The sequence below is a fragment of the Heliconius melpomene genome, chromosome 1 (assembly GCF_056956725.1).
Source record: "Heliconius melpomene rosina isolate 202511_hmr_F chromosome 1, ASM5695672v1, whole genome shotgun sequence".
Classification (NCBI taxonomy): Eukaryota; Metazoa; Arthropoda; class Insecta; order Lepidoptera; family Nymphalidae; genus Heliconius; species Heliconius melpomene.
Genome location: NC_140389.1, coordinates 7101238 through 7123114, shown reverse-complemented (window position 1 = coordinate 7123114; position 21877 = coordinate 7101238). Strand labels below are relative to the sequence as shown.

Genomic DNA, 21877 nt, shown 5'->3' with positions numbered 1-21877 from the left:
ACTAGGTTACTAGGTTCCCTCAACCTACCCTGCTACTTATAGACAACGAAGCTAAAAAAAACAGTTACAAGTCGATATAATAAAATAATAAAAAGAGTAACAGCTGCCATATCTGTTATAACATCACAACTAAAAATATAACAATATATTATATTATATTTAATTTATATTCACAAGCACCTTTTTATCAATTACGAAGTGTGGAGGCGAGTAAATCAGTGTGTATTTATTAGTCGTTTTAGTGTTTACATTGAAAACAATCAAGTCTGCCTCCGACACCGCGCGATATATTTCCCTTCCTTTTACAATAATAATACATAGTTAGCTATGTTTTATGTATAGAATGATTTTAAAATATAATATTTATTTTATTGAAAAATAATCTAAATATTTTAGTTTTTTTGTATTTTATAAAAAAAATAGGAAAAATAAGCTGTAGGAAGTTTTTTTGTTTAGAATTTTTCGATTAAGTGTTTTGTTCTATGGTAAATAGTACTAGCAACACTATATAAGATCTTCTCATTTATGTTTGCGATCGTAAAACTTTATTTTCATACCTAGTGTTAAAACAGTACGTTCCCATTAAGACACTTCCGGTTCCTACTTTCCGCCGAATTCTGACGCATTGTTTATTGGCGGCGAAACTTAACGCCGCGTTTTACCTCGTTACTGTTTGGCTTTGATATTTTGTAGTGTATATTTCGTATTTCTCATTTTCAAACACACTGTATATTCTCACCTACCATTACAAGAGGGTCGGCATTGTTTATGTTATTCTACCGTATTTTGCTCAACAAAAGACAACCCACTGTTTACTTTCTGCCAAATCACTACCCTCGATATCAATGATATGAAATGAACGTATATTTTATTAAAAAACCTGAGGGCTGTTTACAGTGAAAAATAGATTTTATTACTTATTACAATGCGATTGCACTTTAAATGGAGTATTTATTATTTTACAGCGTTTAACAACGAGGAAAAGTTGAATATTGATAATGACATTATGAATAAAATGAGCGTGGGTGTTCCTAAACTAACATTCGTTCAATTGGCACTTCAGAATGAAATTTGAGATATTATTTGTTTAGTTTTCTTTTTTTTATTTCCTTTTTGTTTTGAATGAAAATAAAATTTGGGGTTAAAGTTTACAGTTATAAATATATTAATAGTGGGCCACTCGTGGCACTCGTCGCACAGGGGCACAAGCGTGTAAACGCTACAGATTGTGGATTCGATCCGCCTCGAAAAAAATAATAATATTTAAGATTTTCATTTCTTAGTTCTGGTGTAAAGGCAAAGCCTGGCTTAGAGTTCCGCTACTCAATACACAATGCCTCCAGACTTTGGCAGAAAATGGAGAGCGGAGTGAGAGTCTTAACACTACGTACTCCTTCTACTCTGTTACATGCGGGAAACAGCGTGAAGGAGAAAAAAATGTTTAAGTATGAGGCCGTTCTGGCATTGAAACAAGTGTACAATAGTAAATTTTATATTGAAAGAAGCAACTATTGAGTTAATTGGTTGTTCTTCTCAGCAGAACTGTCTTCTGATGGTGACACTTTTATGAAAAATGCTCGCAAAGTACTAATATTTTATAAAGTTTATTTTGGATAATAATAAATAAACGCCTGATTATTCTATAATAGCAATTACATTATCATATGTTACATTCTTAAAAACATGTATGTATGTTACCAGTAACAAATTTACCAGCAGTTTGAGTAAGCTATGTCCTAGATTGTCTGTAGATTTTTTAAAGGCAACATATTAGCGGATCAATTTCTGTTTTCATACTTTTTTACTCTTTCAACCTCATTTGCCTCTTTATTGTGTATTTACTACGACAAACTTTCTTTCATATTCTCCAGAAAAGGCGCAATCTCCCGTCTTTCAACTAGTATAAATTCTTTTGCTTTACTGATAAATTTTCCAGAAAATATTGGTATTGATATGTGTGTGTGTATAGTTTCATCATTTTTAGTCCTGTGTTATAATATAAGATGAGCCAGCTTTGTACTAAGGGCAAGGCTTACGATGAAAACTAACTAACCGACTTTCACTTCAAGGGAAGTTTAAATGATATTTCTGCTTGCATCTACTACAAGTAACAAAGCCTAGTTACCTAAGTGTTTATGTTATTTATATATAAATAATAATAATAATAATAAGTTTGTCAATTTATTAAAAGTAACCTACTTACTTTATCATACTTTTTCATTAAAAAACTATTTACAAGTTTTGATTGATTGAGTCTCCTAATATATTTCAAATAGTGCAAATAGGTGAACTGCAACCAAATGTGGGAAAAATCGACTTATGCTCGTAAATGAAGAGGTTAAGGAGGTAGTTAAATATGAGGGAGGGTACGTATATACCTCTTTGCTGATATCGAAGAAACTAAAAGATGATGAAGATCTAAATAAAAAGCTAAATGCGATTTTTTCAAAGATTTTTAATATATGCATTAAGTAATGTTTCAATAATTATATATTCTAAGGTTTCATTGTACGATATCACTATACAGAATCATTATTATAAATAATAATAATATATACACGGAACCAAAAGAGCTATTAATTTTTAACACTTTTAAAAAAATCAATAATTTTCCATCAATATTATACTTTTTTAATTACAAAAAAAGTTTACGAAAACAATATAGGGTTTTTGCAAAATTTTCTAAAATAAGAAAATAGTATTAAAAGTATGGCATCTCATAAATGCAACGTCAAAATGACTTAAAGTAAAACATACAATAACAGATCACTAAAACAAGCTTTGAATTAGTCTAATAAAATAACCAAATTCAAATTTGCAAGATTTTTTTTAATATTTCTATTCTTATCTATAAGAAGTATTTACAGTATTTAAATTATAATAATTATTTATTTATTTATTTATTCATTGAGTCGTTGTAACTTGGACTTTCGCATAATAACTAAGAGTTAAAGTGACTGTAGCATACAACGTATGGGTTATTTAATATTTTGTAATTAATCATTTTGTTAGTCTGTTCCACCATCTTTGTATACCACTGAAACTGTAACTGAAACGTTTAAATCATATTTACAATACAATTTACATTGAATTTTCATAGAACTACGTTTTAAAATTAAATTATTATCATTTAAATCTATAAGTCAAATAAAGGAACTTTAGAGAAATCACGATAAAACGTGAACATAAGAGGGTTGAGTGAGGTGTCTCACAATTTTTTTCGCGAAGAAATGATTTTTTTTTAATATATTTAATTAATTATAATACGTAATATACGGTTAAAACTACAAAAAGAATAACAATAACCATAGCAAACATTCAATTGCATACTTATTTACAGGGCAAAAAATAAAATTTTCAAAATCTAACATACGAAATTCACATGAGAATTCCTTGGATTTAGACCTCAGGTCAGAATATGACTGTTAATGGCCTCCTAAATTCTGGACCACCTTGTGTATTTTGGGGGTACTGCCCAGGATACTGTGGCATGAGGAGACTGGATGAAGATTGGTAATACGGTAGGGAAGGAGATGGATTCGATCCTGATGAAGAACTTCCTTCTTGACGGTCTTGATTTTTCTGCGTATCAGGAGACTCAGCTGGAGACCTTGGAGACAGGCTGGATGCAGAATTGACAGTAGAAGTCAGACCTGCCATAGCAACTGATGCCTCAGAATACATTTTACTGATATCCATTGGATATGAACGTTGCTGTTGTTGGTCCATATACATATAGGCTTTGGAAAGCGCTGCCGAGTCAAGGTACCCTCGAGACGGGTCAGGGTACATGCTGTAGCTCCTGTATTTGTCTTCTATGGAGTATTTGGACATGTCCATTGTAGAGCCAACCTGTAACAATGAAAATGTTAAAATAAGTAATTTATAATGGGTAAAATGTAATTGGTGTAGTCTCTAATATAAATTTTAAATAATAATTAATTTTATGTTAATATAAATGAACGTCCTTCCCCAGATTGCTAATATAGATAATAAGATGTTCTTTAATATTTAAAGTTCGATTTTAAGGATCGTATAAATTTTCTTAAAGAATTAATAAATTGCCTTATCTTTACATCGGTTTAACGCAATAACGACATGCATATTTTCGTTAAAAATCATTTTTAATTTTTCAAAAAAAAAAGGTTCCGTGATGTAAAAGACGACTTACACTAAAACTTGTTTAGAAAAAAATATAAAGAAAACCGCGTATAGATATCACATAAATCTATTCCCATAAAGACATATCTATATATCAGTGTCAAAACATTGAAAAAAATCAGCATTTCTATTAATTTCTTAAGCCGCTTATACTATTTTCTACATATAAAATAACTTTATAGTGAAAATTGAATGTGTTTCACGAACAACAAAGTAGTAAATGAAACTCTATAGCATTGTGATAGGAATGAAGTACAGTGGGATATAATAATTGTGGTCCACATTCACTGGCGCACAAATCAAATATAACAATGCTCTCGTATAAAGCTTCGAGCTTTTAATTTTTATTAATGAACTGTTTGATACAATATACGAGTATTGTTGGGAAAAGCTCGGTATTTATATATATTATATATGTAAATAGTAGCTTCAAACTTTTCTCAAATAGCCTTGCTATGCGGAAAAAGGACTGCGAAATTCAACGCCGTCGTTTGTCTGCCAGAACGGGAAGTTAAAATATTATTTATGCAATAATTTGCTTGAGCAGCGTTGAGTTCCATAACTCATCATGCAATGCCGCAAGAATAAGACGGGAAGTGGGAAACGGAAGTGTTTTAATGGGATCGGAGTATCCTAATACTAGGTTCCCAGGTTCCCCCTGCATACAGTGATAATCTTTATGCACTTTTCATTTGTTTTGAAATCCAATGTAATGTAGAATAAAATATTTATGAAATGAAAACCCTTATAGCTCCACCTGTGTATCGACTATCGCGTTAACGTATAATATATGCGGATGGTAAATCAGGATTAGTCGGACACTTCGTTTTACGGTCGGCCCTTGTAGGCTATTTTATTACAAGACTTATATGCGTTAAGTTACGGCTGGCAACAAGTGGTAAAATCTATTTAAATAATATATTGTGTAATAAAACAATTTTGTTGGTTATTTTATTTTATTTATTTATTGGTTTATCATAGGTTTCGGATAAAAAAATACGATACGTTAATATTAGCTATAAGTTATTTTTAGTATTTTTTTTTGTTTTGATACAAAATTCAAAATATGACTGTAAGCGCGATTGGTTGTGGGTTCGATCCCCACTCGAGGAAATTAAATATTTATTTAAATTTATATTTCTGCGTTCTAGTGGCAAGACAAAGCGCGTTGTATTTCACCATTAAGCACGCAAAGCCTTCAGAAATCGGTGGAAAGAGAGGAACGGAGTGTCTTAACACTAGGTTCCCTCTGCCTACCTTGCTGTTTGCGGGATCAGCGTGAAGCTCATTCATTTTATACCTACATAGTTTTAAGATAATTTTAATTTAGCTTTTTGCAATTTTTAATAAAAATGACAACAGGATTATTTTTCAATCAAATTTGAAATATAAGCATAATTTAATTCCAGAACAATTTTACTGAAAGACTGACAGACAACGCTCAGTCAAAACTGAACTAAGTAAGAGAACGTAAGAGATATTAGAGACTGTGGCAAAGTAAAAGCGTAACACGGAACAGAGAGAACATTTAAGGCGTCCGTCATCACAAAAAAAAAGCCGACAAAACAAAATATTCACACATTAACCGTGAAAGACCAATAAACAGAGTATAAATCATCGATCAAGATAATCGAATACGAAAATCACAATGGTTCGTTAAAACGTTTCCATACCTGCCCGCGAAAATGCTCCATCACCGTTTTTAATATCAGCTGTGGGCTACGTAGACTTGCGTCAAGACCAACTGATGTAGACTTTTTTTTTTAAAGTCTGTCGTGGAGAAATAGCAATTGTTTTGGGTTTGATTCTCATATTGCAATACACGTAATGTCTTGAAAATTGGGCGGAAAGTAGATTCTTTTGATAGTAAGTTTCGTCTAACTAGTCTGCTACAAGCGTGATAAAGCGTGAAGCGTAAAATAATTGCGCATTCACTACATGATGGTATGAAGAAGATTTTCTGATTAAGTGGGAACGCAACGCTACATTTTTTTTAAAAATAAAACGTAGTGATATAAATTTGTCAGGTTTTACTTACAGGAAAACACAAAAAAATCTATCTTATTATTTTTTAAATAATACAATTAAAAAATTAAAATTTTGTCTTAACCGAAAGTCTGTGCCGCTTTAAAATAGTACATGTTGGTACCGCGTTGAATGGTAGCTGATTATATTGTTTTCTATCGGTTTTAGGGTCCGATTCGACGCGTTAATCTAAAAAGTGCGTTTTCATTATCGTCCGGGAGTCTATTAAGGTGGCACAATGATCCTGATGGATAGGGCCAGGGTAAGGGCGGTATCGATATATCGATGTATTACCGAGTGACACTAGCTGATAGAAGGGCGTGTAGCGTAAGTTGCCAAGAAATTGGGATTATTGCGAGAAATTAAGTTGCTTTTTTTGAGTAAATTGGATGGTGATTTGGAAATTTTGAATTGAATTCTGATTTTAGGTTATTTTTTTTAAAATATTATTCTTATACTAAGTGTAGAAAATTATTTTTAAAATACATTTAGAAATAAGATATGTCTTTTTTAAAAAGGTATGACTTTAAGTTAGTTGGTATTTCGGTTTAACATTTAAGCTTTAATCTAATAACAATTTATTATGCAATCTAAGTAAGTAAAACAAACGGAGAGAGGGTATTTACACTACAATATGTATGTATCTACACTCTCTGCCCAAGCTTCACGCTGAATCCCACAGCTGTATATATACAGGGAACCTAGTGTTAAGATACTCCGTTCTCATCAGACACTTTTTTTTCATTCCCAACTTTTTCCACAAGCGAAAAGCAAAAACCGAGATATATTTTTTTTTTTTATAAGTACCAACTTAAGATATCAACACAGATATTTAACACATCAATGTCATCCACAGATTAAATAATAAGGGGGAAGATCGAGGATGTAGGCTTGGGGGAGTATAATTGCACTCTGACTTGTGTGTCGAGTAGCGGTAGTGTTTTAATAGATTACGTTTTTATAGGGTTCACTGAATAACATGATTTCCCTTGTAAGTATTATGTGATCTTGCCTTCAGTTCACCTGTCTCTTAAAGAGATCGTCTTTGTTTTCTATACGATCGACGTTCTATTGCGGTTAGTTATTTTTCTTTGCATGTTTACTTATAGTTAGTATATAGTAATATATATAGCGACTTATGTTTAGCGAACTATACATATACAATTTAAAAAAACATTAAAAAAAAGAAAAAAATATTTTAATTACTTCAAAATATAGAAAATTTAAAAACAATAAAGAAAATTATCGACATTTATTACTTAAAAGATTTAAGGAGGTATTATTTCAAATTCTATATTTCTGGATCTTTTTTTCTTCATTTTAGATTTTATTCAGGGCATTTAGTAATTATCTATTAATGTTATTTTTCTTTTGGCTGATATTCTTTTTTATATACTATTTCCACAGGAAATTTGTATAATCTTCTAGTGCTAGCAAGAGAACCTACTTAGGAACCTACTATATTTTAATTTTCTATTCATCTTTTCTTAGACAGCTAAAAAGTGTCTTACTCCACTCCAAGCAAAGCATCTTAATAAATATTTGGTCTCATGTAAGGGGGCAGGTGTGAAATATGCAAATTAATAACTCTATCACTTCCTTGAGTTATGTAGTAGTATAACCATGATTTAGTTTTAACTATTTAATTATATTATATTTATTTGAGGTTCTTTACAAGTTCGGATATAAGCACGCCGATTGCAAATTCGATTTCCACTTTAGGAAATAAACTATTTTCAATTATTTTGTAATTGCGCCTTAATTCTGTATTTCGTCTGTTTGTTTAAAATAAAAAAACGATATTAAAAATATTGATTTAGAGACCGGAAACCCAACCTAGACTTATTTTCAGATAACATCATGATTGACAAATTATACTTGACAGATAATTTACATGATAAAGTAACAATTTGTCGGATTATACGAATCAAGCCAATATTATGACAAGTTTGGACAAGAAAATAAATAAATTTATATAATTATATTTATGTTTATGATAATCCTACATTAGGCTGATTATATGAGGCCGTCGTAGCGCAGAGGCACAAGTGCTGCTGTAAATGCGACGGTTGTGGATTCGATTCCTACTCAAATAAATGCATTATTAAATATTTTCATTTCCTCACTCTGGTAACGAGTATGGGTCAACAGTGTTGAGTTCGTCTTAATGTGAACGGAGTGTGTTAAAATAAGCTGGAAAGCTATTTTTAATGATTCTCTCTACGCACAGCAAGGACTGCAAGCTAAAAATATAGGTTTTCTAATAAAATTATATTAATATCTTATTTCCATGTTCTGGCAGACAAAGAGCAGCGTTAAGTTCCGACACTCGAAACTCAAGGGCAGAAAATGGGAAACGAAGAGTCTTAAAACATCTTCTGCCCTTACCTACACTGCTATGCAGAAAACAGCGTGAAGTTGCTATATAACTTTTGAAAAAAAAAACCACAAATACGGCAATTAAGTCATCGCTTCAAATAAAATCGATCCGAATAATATGAATAATAAGTATTTAACATTTATAAATGTCATTTTAATAATATTTACATATAAATTAAACATTTTTCATTTTAACATATTAATTTAATTTTGACATAGTAATTAAATGCAGATTCAAATTTTCATAAACCATTTAGAATATTTTACAAAACATATTATATTTTCTAATATTTATAAAAAAACTTTATTTTATTATGAGACAGCAGTTGTGGGTTTGATTCCCATTAGGAGGAATGCTTATTTATTTTCATTTCCTTATAAGAAGACAAAGAGCGGCGTTAATTACGCCACTCGACACGCAATGTCTCTAGAATTAGGGGTAAAGAGAGGAACGGAATATCTTAATCTTAGGCTCCCTCTGTATAGGTATATATCGTGCTAAGCGAAAAAAACGTACAGCTGATTTAATATGCTGCAATTATTTCAATATACATAATATATGGTCACCCTAACAGCTGCTAATCTTGGAGGAGCGACCCTTAGCCATTGTTTACAGTTGAGCGGTGAATCGTCACAAAATAATTAGCAAGGGATGGTATCCCTTGCGGATTATAGTGTTTGGTGTGAAGATGCTTTAAATTATAGGGTTTAGAGGGGGTAGTTTAGCTTTATTAAATTATACGTTTTGATATATACCTGCCGTGTTGGAAAGAACTTATTATTAGGTAAATGTAACTGTCCATACCTATATTATAAATTCGAAAGTAACTTTGTCTGTCTTTTACGCAATCAGGGCCAAACCGCTAATTTAATTGTTATAAAATACTCATATAGAGATACTCGAGGGTCTCGGGATGAACATAGGATACTTTTTTTCTCATATTTGTAATATTTTCGATATATATAATATATTAAAAGACTTATTAATTTGACATGCAATTTATTCTGCCATGTTAATAACACCCGTCGCTATGCGACCGTTGCTAAGCAACGATTTGCAAAAAATGTTATTGTTAGAAAACGTCACCCAAAATGAGCTTGCTTAACGCATCTCTCTATTGAAAACTGAAAATAATATCATAAATATATTTAATAAATATTCGTAGAGTTCAAGAGGGCGTAGCCGCGTACGGGCCCACTAGTTGTTTTATATACGCTTTTTTCCAGAGCGAAGACGTGAATATAATTCATTCCCTCGAATGGAAATCGAACCAACAACTATGCAATGATAGCCTTATAATAAATTAAATAAAATTAATTTAAATTGGAGCATTTCTCACAATATTCAATATCCGTAGCAAATTAAATGAAATACTTCTAAGCTTCTTTCCATTGAAGTGTTAAAGTCGCAATTATTTTTATGGACAAACACGAATTTGCGTTCAATATATAAGATACGAACGACATGTGAAAAATAACAGAGGGATTGTTAAAGGTATTACATGTTTATGATACCTTCAATCGATTTAAATCCACACGTTCCTTTATAGCCTTTGTTTATTATTTATATTGAAATACTGTTTTTTTTTATTTTATTGGACATATTCGTTTGTAAAAGTACCTATCTATTATCAAGCGTTGATTTTCAAATGGTTTGTAAAATAGGAATTAGAGATTTTTCTCTCTGTTCTCTGTTTTATAAATATATGGAGAACTTTGTTAATCATCAAATTATCGATGATACTGGAGTAAGGTCACGTAAAAATGAGGACCCTCGATAAACATAAAATCTATACTAACATTATAAAGCTCAATAATATTTTGTTTGGCTAAATGCGTTAATCTCAGAAACCACTGATTCTAATTTGAAAAATATTTTAGTGTTTGATATTTATCGTATAATCCACCATAGCTGCGTCCATGTGTCATACATACATTTTATATGTCCACAGAGTTAATTAAAGCTGCAGGTAAAAAGCTCGTATAAAATAATAATTAAAGAAAAAAAGCATAAAAATAAATTAATAACCATACTTTAATTAGTTACATTTTGTCGTATCTATTATTATTGAAAACCTTTTTTTGTTCGTCACGTTTCGCTAATGTAAAGAGTAAACTCATTCCTACCTTATTACACGGTTGGTTATTTTTTTTAATACAAATGGCGCTTAGATTGAAAGTTATGGTAGCGAGTTTTGGTCGTTTTTTTTGGTGTGTTATAATTATGTCTTACTTTTCAATGAAGTTGTTTATGTTTTTACTGTTTTTGTTATAAATATAGAGTGTAGAAAATATATGGTATTAAAGGCAGAGGGAACCTAATGTTAAGAAACCTTTCTCCACTTTCCGCATTGTTTTGTTACCAAAACGAGTAAATGAATTCAAGTTATTCACCTCCGAGTGAAATCGAACCCACAAACGACGCGTTTAAAGTCAGAAGCTGTGCCACCACTATACCTACTACACTGGTTTAACAATGCCTTCCTTGTTTAATAAAATCATCTATTCTTAATAGAAACTTTCATACTTTAATTCTAAATTAGTTTCTATATATAACCAAAAGCAGAGAAAATCTAGTGTTTCTGTTCTCCAAATTATGAACTTGCTACTACGTCAATTTTTTTTCTACTGTACCATTAAAGTAGTAGTTAATTAAGTTTTAAAAACCTATCCATCTTTATTAGTCTCGCTGTTATTAGTACGATGATATAAGTGTTTCCTGCGTTTTATTACACGGTGAAATTTCATTTAGCACTTCGGCACCTTTAAAGTTTGAGATAGATTTGTTACTTTAATAATATGAAATTAATCATTTCAAATTTAATTTTAAAGTAGCTGATCATCTATTTTTTAGTATTTTAACAGGTTTTAGGGGATTTTTGTAAGTTATTTAGAAGGTTTTTATGTGGAGGCCAGTCGTGGCGCAGGTTCACATTTGTGTAACTGTAAAGGTAACAGGTTGTGGGTTTGATTCCCACTCGAGGAAATGAATATTTTCATATCTTGCTCTGGTGTCAACTTTCGCAGATGATTTGAACGATTTGTGGAGAAAAGAGTGATCTTTCATTACATTCTTTCTCTTATATTGCAAATACGTGAGCGAGTATCAATACAATTTTCCAATACAAGAAATTAATCATCAATCAATTCGAACATATTAACAATATTAAAAGCACAAAAATACCTGAGCATTAGGTGTTAAAGCTGCAGATATAGCGTTCTGTTGCGCCGCCGCGGCCGCTGCAGCAGCCATACTAGCGCCAAGCGGTCCATACGCGGCGCCATAGTAGCCTCCCATAGCTTGTGTCATACCACCGCCGGCCATGCCTGTATACAAACAATTTTAGATTAGTAATTTCAAAAATAGTGCCACTTTACATGCAATGCCTCCAAAATTCGGCGAAAAGTGGGGAATCTAAGTGTCTTAAGTGGAACGTAATGTCTTAACGCTAGGTTCCCAGGTTACATCAGCCTAGCTTATGGTGCTATGTGTAGGATACAGTGAAGCTATAAAAAACATTGTATCAGAAAAGAAGTAGTTGTAGAAGAACTTAGAACTTCTTTTCACTATAAAAAAATACATCCATAGTCTACTTTTAATTGACTACCATTCAACTCTCCGAAGTCTATAAAGTATCTAAAAGTATCTCAACAAGTATCAAATAACATAATAGTAAATAACAATAATAAACGCATTAAGTAATATTTCAACAAATACTAAATAACCGAAATACAGTCAACAATTAACTAACCTAGTATTGTCCATCTAACCCCCAAGTAAGGCGTGTTTAATAAACACCTAAGGAACTGACCGACGGTTAATAGAACTCGAGGGCCGTCGGATTATTCAGTACAATGAAATAATTAATTGGTGCTCAGATCTGAGCTGCCGGCCATTATACGGGCTGAATGGACTTAGGTGTGGAAATCTAAGTTTGGGTTTTGATTTATGTATTGGGTACGTGGTCGTGATGTATAGCAGTTGGTTAGTATTGTTTTGGAGTTAATTGTGGAGGTTACGAGTTTGATTTTGTTAGTTTTTTAAGCGGTTGGATAAATGCGGCGTTCAGTTTCGCAGATTCGGGGCGTGGGGAATTAGTATTGTCTAAAAAATGTGTAAGAGAAGCAGAAATGTAAATTAGTTACTGCAAAATAATATTAATTCTATAAACAGTTTTACGCTTTTACAGCATAGTCAAAGTCGTGTTATTGAAAATAAGAAATTATAAGCTCCATTTTTTAAACGTCGAATAATTTACTAGATACTGGTACATGATAAGGTAGGCAGAGGAAAACTAATATTGAAACATTCCATTCTCCACTTTCCGCCCAATTATCGGGACAGCACGTTTTAAGAATTGGAACCCAACACCGCGCTTTTACCAGATAGAATATTAAATTTTGATAAACTTCCAAATACTTCAATATACCTATTATTAAAATTCAATTCGAACACATCAAATAAACGTACAAAATTTGACATCAACCTATCCGATATAACGTAATCGAAGCCTCAAGGACTAGGTTTTAAATAAAAAACGTATGGAAAACCCTCTTTATGGTGACACCCGGATTTACAATATACCAGCTCGTATCTTCGAACGAAGCCAGTATTTTATAGGCGTTGGGTCGCAAATCGCTTAACGGCGGGCCATTGTAAAGTATTCGAAGGGCCGGTGGAGATATTTTTTTTATTATATTTATAATTAAATTGGTTGTCATCTCGCCATATTCTGATGTCTTCGCCTGGTATTGGCGTGAATGCGATGAAAATTTCCCACCCTGGGAGTTTTTTCAAGAGTTTTATTAATTTCGTACATACGCTTGCTTGGTCGGTCGCTGGCTTCGAGGCTCGGTTTTTAAATATTTTTAACTTCAAGAATGACAGTTGTAGAGTGAAATGGTATTGCTAATAGATGTAGTGTGTATATTGAGTTTTGGTTGTTAATTAAGCTGTGTAATTTGTGAGTTCATTTATTTATAGCGACAACAGGTAGTTCGACCGTTATTAATATAATTCTTGTTTTAAAGTATAGGTATATTATAAATAATATGCATGATTTTCATTTAAAAAATGTTAAAATTGTTGTAATGTAAGAAATATAATATTGATTATTCTACATTTTTTTTTGTCTTAAGATATATCAATCAACCTTTACGTTTTTCTGCATACTTTACAGGAAAAAGAGTTTATAGAAAAACAAAGGAAGCAAAGTAAGAAGAATGAATGTACATATTTTCAATTAACGAGGTAGTCAACTTAAAATTAAGTAAATTAATGCGAAATGAATGTTTTCACACCCGAATATACACAAGATAATTAAAACATTCAAATATTAACACAAAAAACCAAAACATCCCACGAAAAATCTATTCGGGAATAAGAAACTGTAATTTCCAATACTGGCCACCCCGAGTCTTTTACAATGCATCCATTTTCCCTCGACCATTCACTCCATAATGACCTTTCTATATAATACCTACTTACCTATTAATAAATATAGTCAGGTAGAGAGTATTGTGCATATCGATTTGGAAAGGTCTGCTTTGGGGATCTCGTTCGGCCCTGGGCCTCGTTTTGTTGAATTGAATACGTTAAATTTTACGGAAAAGTAGCCATTCTTCCGTCCATCCGTCAGCTGTTTTCTTGCAAGGTGATTTGGCAAGCGTTAAAAGCATTTTTGGCTATTAATCTTTGGAAATGGCAGTTTTCTGGTCTGTTTTGCATGTTCTTAATATTGTATAGTATTGATGGTTGCTGATAGTGATAAATATATATATATGATAGTGGTTTAAAGTGTTATTCGGATTGTGATGATATGCATATTGAAGTATAGGATTTGGACATGTGCTTTTAGGGTACAATATAAATAGTCTACACATAAGCTGTAAGTTTTCTCCATATGTCAGATTTTACAAGAATTATGTTAATTTCGTAAATAGTTTCGTGATGTTTTTATCCAATAGATATATTCAAAATGTGAGGTATACAAGAGTAAGATTTCATTACAGTGTATTCTAATAAAATAATATTTATAAATTCCGTTGTTTTCAATACAATTTAAGAAAAGCTGTAAAATTATTAATTTTGGTAACGTAATTTTCTTACTTATATTTTGTTGTTTTTTTCTAAATAAAAGGATTTTTTGTAAATTAGTAAAATCTTAGCAAACTCAAAGTCTACATAAGAATATATGTAAATCAAGAAAGTAAAATTAAAAGTTACTTCACACTGGTTTCTGCGTTGCCGTATAACCTGCTGGGTTGAGACACTTCGTGACCCATATTTTACTCAATTTTTGAGACATTGCTTATTAAGTAGTGGATTGAATCTATGGCCATAATGCTTAGAAAAAGAATTAAAAGCTATACTGTAAAAATACTATATTACCAGCCGTTTGGCAAAAATAACTTTTTAGAAACAAAAACAACTGAACGTAAAATAAAACAATTCTCTACTCTACTTCAAGCCTAGCATGAATTTGATTTGGAAAACTCGATCTTTGAAGAACAAGTTAACTTGTTTTACAAAGTGAAAACAGTAACCATCGTTCTTGCAAAGTCCCGTTTAATTAAAATCCGCCTTTGATGTGGCATTTTTGCGGCATCGCCTATAGTATACTATAGTGCCTATAGTATAGTAAATTTAACCCTTTCTTAGGGAAATTAATTGACTTTTTGTTGGTCGCGCATTGTGATCGAAGATTGGGTTTTGCTATTTTCATAGCAGTGACCTTTTGAAATTGGTTGGGCTTCTTCAATTTTAGCTGATATATTTTTTTAGGAAATAGAAAATAAGGTTTAAATAAATCTCAATAATAAATTGGAGTAAAGGTGACGATTGAGACATTAATTACCATAGTTTTTTCATATTCTAGATCTGGTAACAAGATAGAGCGCGACGTTGAGTTCTGCCACTCAACAAGCAATGCCTCCAGAAGGTAGGTCCCCTCGGTAGGAAGGTCTAGGTTCCCTCTGCCTACCTTGCTGTGTGCGGGATAGAGCGTGAAGCTGACTACTTATTCAACAATATATTTTTTTATATTGCAACTATAGATAAATGACGAAGCGTTATTTTCGCCACATTAAAGATACACCCCACTTGTGCCCAAACTCGAAACTAACAAACCATGGTTAAATTGATCGATTAGCTGTAGTTTTGCAAATCACTGTTCCTACTGATCGGATTTTGGTCTTATATAGGACATTGTAATTGGGAATGGGAATAATAATATAAGGCTCAAGAAGTATGCATCAACACGAAACTCTTTTTTCCATTCGATCCAGTAGTTTCTGGATATAAGAGCTTTCAACCAAACAAACTCTTAAGCTTATTATATTATGTATAGACAAATAACACATAACTCTTTGCTATTTAGTAAAATATCAAAATATTGACAAGTGACGTCACAACTATCAAGTCATGCATGGTCTACAGTTCTTGGGATATCATGTAAATGACGTCACGCGACCGGAAGTAGCTCAGCTAGCGGCAGGCAGGGGGTGGGGCTTCCGGCGGCGCACGCGATTGGTCACTTCCCTTCTGGTATTGCCATAATATGGTAATCGTGATGCAGCTATTTATTGGATTATTGTGGATTAAGGGAGAAAAACAAGACATTTTGTATGTCAATTAGATTTTAGAAAAAAAATATCACATATAAAGAATGATAGGTATATCGTTTCGATATTTTTACCCATATATTTTACCAATGAACAAATATTTATATTATTATAATATCATTATATTTTAATTTAACAAAGAGGGAATAATTTACGTAATTTCAACAATCAATATTTGAGTTTCATTATTTGAGAACGTCGACACCTAAACATATGTTTTGTATAATGTATTTTTTTCATTATAGTCGCATATTATAATTATAAGTGCGTACGTGTGTTTTTTTAGTTTCAAGCAAATGACAGGGAAGGCAAGGGAACCTAGTGTTAGGTTACTCCGTTCTCTTTTTCCAGCCAATTTTCGAGATATTTTGTGTTGAGTGGTCACATTCGAAACAGTTTTTTTATTTTGTTACCAGGGCGGGAAAATGAATCTTAATTCCTCCTAGTGGGAATCGAAGCCACTACCGTCGCGTTCACAGTCAAATGCTATACCGCTGCGCCATAACGGCCTCAACCTTCACGACTCATTATATATTTGCGAAGTTTAAGCGTTTACGCTCTCTTTCCTATCTTCTTTTTTTCCACTTTCCACCATCGCTAATCCTGTAATGTACTTTATTTCACTAGTGACGTCATATCCAATAAGCTTTTATTAAATTTGTAGTCATTTCACAGATTATGCCTTTTATAAAGGCAACAGTGTCTCTAACTCTCTACATTTACAGTATAGAATAGAACTTATAGATATCCTATAATTTCTTTATTAACGTCCTCTTATCGTTCTTTAAATAACCTTTTTTTCGTAGTTACGCTCTCTCCCGAAAGGAAGGGTAAGAAGAGTGAACAAGATGTTAAGACACTCTTTCCCCATTTTCGTCCATTTTTTTTTCCAATGTCATATAAGTTGTTTTAACCGAATTATTATCACAGGAGGAGAATTAGGAACAGTTCCTCGTTTTGGTAATAGACAAAGGGACAATCTGTCTTAACATTACATCCCCTTCTACTCTTGTGGGGGGAAAATATGAAGTAACTTAAAATTTAAATTAACAACATAAAATCAAAGAAAATCACTATTTTTTGAAGAATTATAGCACTTTCTTCCAAGTCCACATTATAATAGCACGCCACATCTACATAATATGTCACAATACACAAATATTATTTGTTCAGTTGGTTCAAATAATAACGTAATGCTAGCAACAGATTATTTGAAGCGAGGCAGAGCGTGAAAGCAAGTATAGACTTTGCCTACGAGACGCGTTGAATCGATAATGAAATTTATTGTTTGACATAGGTAGTGCCATTTTCTGTTAATTTTCACTGTAAATTGGAAAATTTGGATAAAAAAATCGATTTTTTTCTAAATTCAATATTTAGAAAATGATGCGATGTGACAGAAATTACGATAGTCGTAGGTTCGATTCCCGATCGGAGGTTGTTTCAATTTGCACTCTGGAGACAAAGACGTCGTGGAGTTTGACAAAATGCAATTCAAAAATTTATACTTATTACAGAGCCATGAGATGGATTCCGCCTCACATCAGTGTACATGCTTCTTTAAAATAATTTATTTCCTTATTTCTTTTATAAAGTATCTATTATTCTATAGAAATAATACACACAACCCTATCATAGAAATGAATAAAACTACCGTACTTGCATCTGTGTAAACCCGGCCAGGCCAAGTTAGCCTCGAGGACAATGGCGTAGAAATTACAACCGTAGCGTTTGTTTGTTTTCAACTTGTAATTAGCATAATTATATTGGATTCTTTGCTTTATAGTTGGGTAATATGTTTTTGATATTAAAGTCGATTCGAGTATTGTTTTGTATGGAAATATTTGGACGCGTATATTCCACGTGTCGGTCTTTGTGGTGATTGTACGTTCAAGTTGGAATTATTGGGGTTATTGGGGAGCTTGTGTTTATGAAATGGATTTTGCAACGATCGTTAAATTATATGTAAATTATTTATTTTCCATTTCGCGCTCTGGTACCAAGATTTGGTTGATTTCGTCACTTACGCTGACACCCAGTTTCGGAAATTGGCCGGAAATTTGTTAACAGAATGTTTTAACACTAAGTTCCCTCTGCCTATAAGGCTACGTGCGAAATATAGCGTGATATGTGAAATTAGCAAAACCAAAACTTGATCGTATTCCATATAATTCTAAACAAACTACCCCATTTAGAATCGAAAAATCTCCTTTCAACCCACTTTATAATACTTAATAACCTATTTTATGAAAGCAAGGTCACATAATTAGTCAATGCGACTTGTGACCATACCCTCCGAACGGTAGGCGGAGACTTGAGTGTGTCGCCACGTGGCCGTCGCGTGTACGGGCCCTTTAGGCCCTTAACGATATATTTGTAATTTCTGGATAGATTTTCTTGTGACACACTATTAGCCATTGATTTTTTATGTTTTATAAAATGCAGTTTTTCTTTTTTTTTGTATCAGATAGGTGTAGAATGATCACTTTTGATTTCTCACTCAGTTAATATGTTATGTCATATTAGGGAAAGAAAACAAAGAAAATTTATTAGAAGTTGAATTTAGTTCCTTTTGTTGTCTGCCCTTTGAAGGTATCCAAAAGGCACAGGTGCAATTCCTGCTACGATCATTTTTTTATGTTTTCTAAAATATTTTTGAATTTAAAACTTATGCATGTAAGTGGATTTGAACTTCAATTATCTAAACGCATTGTTTCTAAGCAATATTAAAAGTTGAGTATTATTATAATTTGGTAGCACAGCAACTATAAATTTGACAGTTATGAGTTCGAATCCCACTCGGGGGTATAAATCATTTTCGATTCCTTGCTCTGGGAACCACGTCGGTGCGCGGTGAGTTCAGTTCTATCCTCAACTCAATGTTAAGTCTGTTGTATGCAGGATACAAGCGTAAAGCTATAAAAATAACAAAATAAAAATTACTAGAATAATCTGCCTAATGCGATACTGTTATACGTATATGAGAAAAAAGAAATAGAGGATGAAACGAAAAATGTATTTTTAAAAAAATCTGTCAAGAAGCCAACTAAGTATAATTAATATTCCCATATACATTAGTTTTTACAAGCGTGTACTCCCTGCGGTCTAAGCGTGGGCGTGGCTTACACGTGTTGGTGTGTAACTACCCTTATTTAAGGGTCGCGTCACACCAAATAGCTTTTAACTTAATTGCCACCGCGAGTTTATGGTGGAATAAAAGTGGGGTGATTAAACATTCGTAAACGTTTTATAGATTTCAATCGTTTAAAGGCTTTTCTTCTATTTCTATATGTTTAGTGCTATTTTTAATTTAATAAGTGTTTTCCTAAATTTAGTTATAGATTTAAAATTATGTTGGTAGTAAACGTGGGTAAAGTGCAAATCAACACTCGGAGGTATGGAATATGTAATATTTACATTTTCTACCTTTCATAACAAGGCATAACGCGGCGTTGAGCTCCTTTCAACATGCAATGCTTTGAGAATTAGGCAGGAAAGTGGGCAACGGAATGTCTGAACATTAGGTCTCTAGATGTCTCTAAATGTTACAAATTTGAGCGCAATGTATGTCTGAACGGAGTTTCCGGAGTTGCCTTTTTATAATTATGTTAAATAGTATTATGTAATATTTTAACATACGTTTAGGATCTAATCTCATTTACTCACTCCTATTGTAGAGAATTAAAGATATTATAAATATCTCTGAACAAGAATTGAACTTACAACCAGTGAGTCTATGAACACCCTACATATTTCAACCATTATAGGCATTACATCAACAAATTTCCTTAAAAAACCAACAAACCGTGAAAGCTTCATCCATTTCACGTATTTTGTTCCTACGTTTTTAAATTTCGGACCCGATTACTTACAGAACATTACTAATGCCGCAAGCCGCCCCCACCTAACCCTATAATGCGTATGTAAAAAGCGGGACGGGATCTTTCAATAAATATAATAACCTTAGGAGTGAAATTTGACGCACCCTCAGTACAAGGGTTAGTTTTCCTATTGTATGTCTCACATTGACAGCGAGAACTGTCAAACACAGTGTAGTTTTAAACTACGTTTTTCATTTTTTTTTTCTTTTCTTTTGGTGTAGGCTTAGGGGTCAGGGTTCGGGGCTTTTAGTTTGATCTTGTTGTTGTTGTGAATTTTTTTTTGAAATTGAATTGTGATGTAAGATGGTATTATCATTTCTTTTAATATCAATAAGGTTTTTTTTCTGTAAATGAGAATCGTCTCCCAAACCGTAGAAACAGAAATTACTAAAATGCTATGTGGAATCAAGAAAAAATAAGTGTCAAAATATAAACCAGCCACGTGGTAATCTATACATCTTTCTATATTATTATTGTAAAAGTAAAACGCTTGTTTGGTGTATTGTTCTAATCTCAAGAATTAATTGCACGAATTTAAAAACTCATTTTGAGTTATACTAGTCAATTCTTCGAGGAACCGCCGTAGGCTTTATTACCTATATTGTAGTATGAAACTAAGTAAATTCTATATTTTCATGGGGGCAAAGCCACGTGCAAAAGTAGTCATATTCAAATTTACATTACGATTAAACAGACGGACGCCAAAACATACATTTTATATACGTAGGTACATTGTAACTACAATCAATATAAGAAAAATAAGAAACGTATATTAGTTTATTTTTCATTTCGTTATTAGATAATCTTTTCTAGAGAACGATGAGACTCCATAGTCGAAGAAATGAAAAAGATGACAACATAAACTTTGCAAGCTTTAAAAAGATTTTCCAATTGGGTATTTCTTGAATTCGTGTAGAACTAGACTTGAATGCCGCACTAGACCTTATATTTTATTTTTGTTACTATGAATAAAACAGGTTAGGCAAGTTATTGGCTCACTATTATTTTAAGACATTTTGTGAATCTGGCGGAACATATCGCTGCTTTTGGTCCCTAGACTGTAGAAACGAAAATAATATAAATGAAACCCACAATTTTCTCTTATAGATTAAATAATTACCGAATGGTAGATTCGCTTGTTTTCAATATTAGATTTAAAAAAAAATTGGTCGATACATTGAATTATCAAGGGCGTATAGCGAACGTGCAGTATGGTCGACGAGTAGTGGCCACCCTAAAGTTAGCTATAGAAGATTACGCAAATTCGATTTTAAGAAGTTTCTTACTTTTTATCAGTTAAATAATTACGTCTCGAGTGACCAATGCGCAGAAGTTCAAAAGAGCCCAACATCAAGGCGTCCACGACTCGCTGACCGCACTGTAACACAAGCCTATTAGTAAATACTTACATCGATTAAAAAACCTGCCTTTTCAACAATAATAAAGTTTATTGTGGATGATTTTTTACAACTTGTCTACAATTCTTTAGTTTAGAGTCACGGAAAAAAATCGTGACCATGAACGTTTTTGTCGCGGGGCGAGTGACCGGAGTGCTCTCTTTACTTGCTTTCCAGTACTTGAAATGTGTAGTTAAGATGTTTTTATATAATTAGTTGTCAAAGGATCTGGAGATATATATAAATATATATATTTATAAGAAATCATTAGTTTTAATGTTTGGTTTTCAGAACATTGATATTGCTGTAATGAAATTTAAAATCGAAGTTCATTGGAACAATCTTCTAATGAGAAGAATTTAAGAATAGATTTTTTTATTGGCCAAAAAACATTTCAATATTGGTTTTTAA

General features: G+C 32.3%; 1 protein-coding gene across 2 annotated transcripts in view; it reads right to left on the bottom strand.

Moving 5' to 3' along the window:
• Positions 1 to 3099: 3099 nt before the first annotated feature.
• The window catches only part of LOC146541133 (uncharacterized), a 209584-nt gene continuing 190806 nt past the window's right edge, over positions 3100 to 21877 (bottom strand). For both annotated transcript variants that reach the window (XM_085195156.1, XM_085195165.1), the window contains 2 exons: positions 11750 to 11892; positions 3100 to 3852 (listed from right to left, as the gene is read on the bottom strand). In XM_085195156.1, coding sequence (XP_085051282.1) covers positions 3412 to 3852; positions 11750 to 11892 — 584 coding nt within the window. In that variant the 3' untranslated portion in view covers positions 3100 to 3411. The remainder of the gene's footprint in view (positions 3853 to 11749; positions 11893 to 21877) is intronic.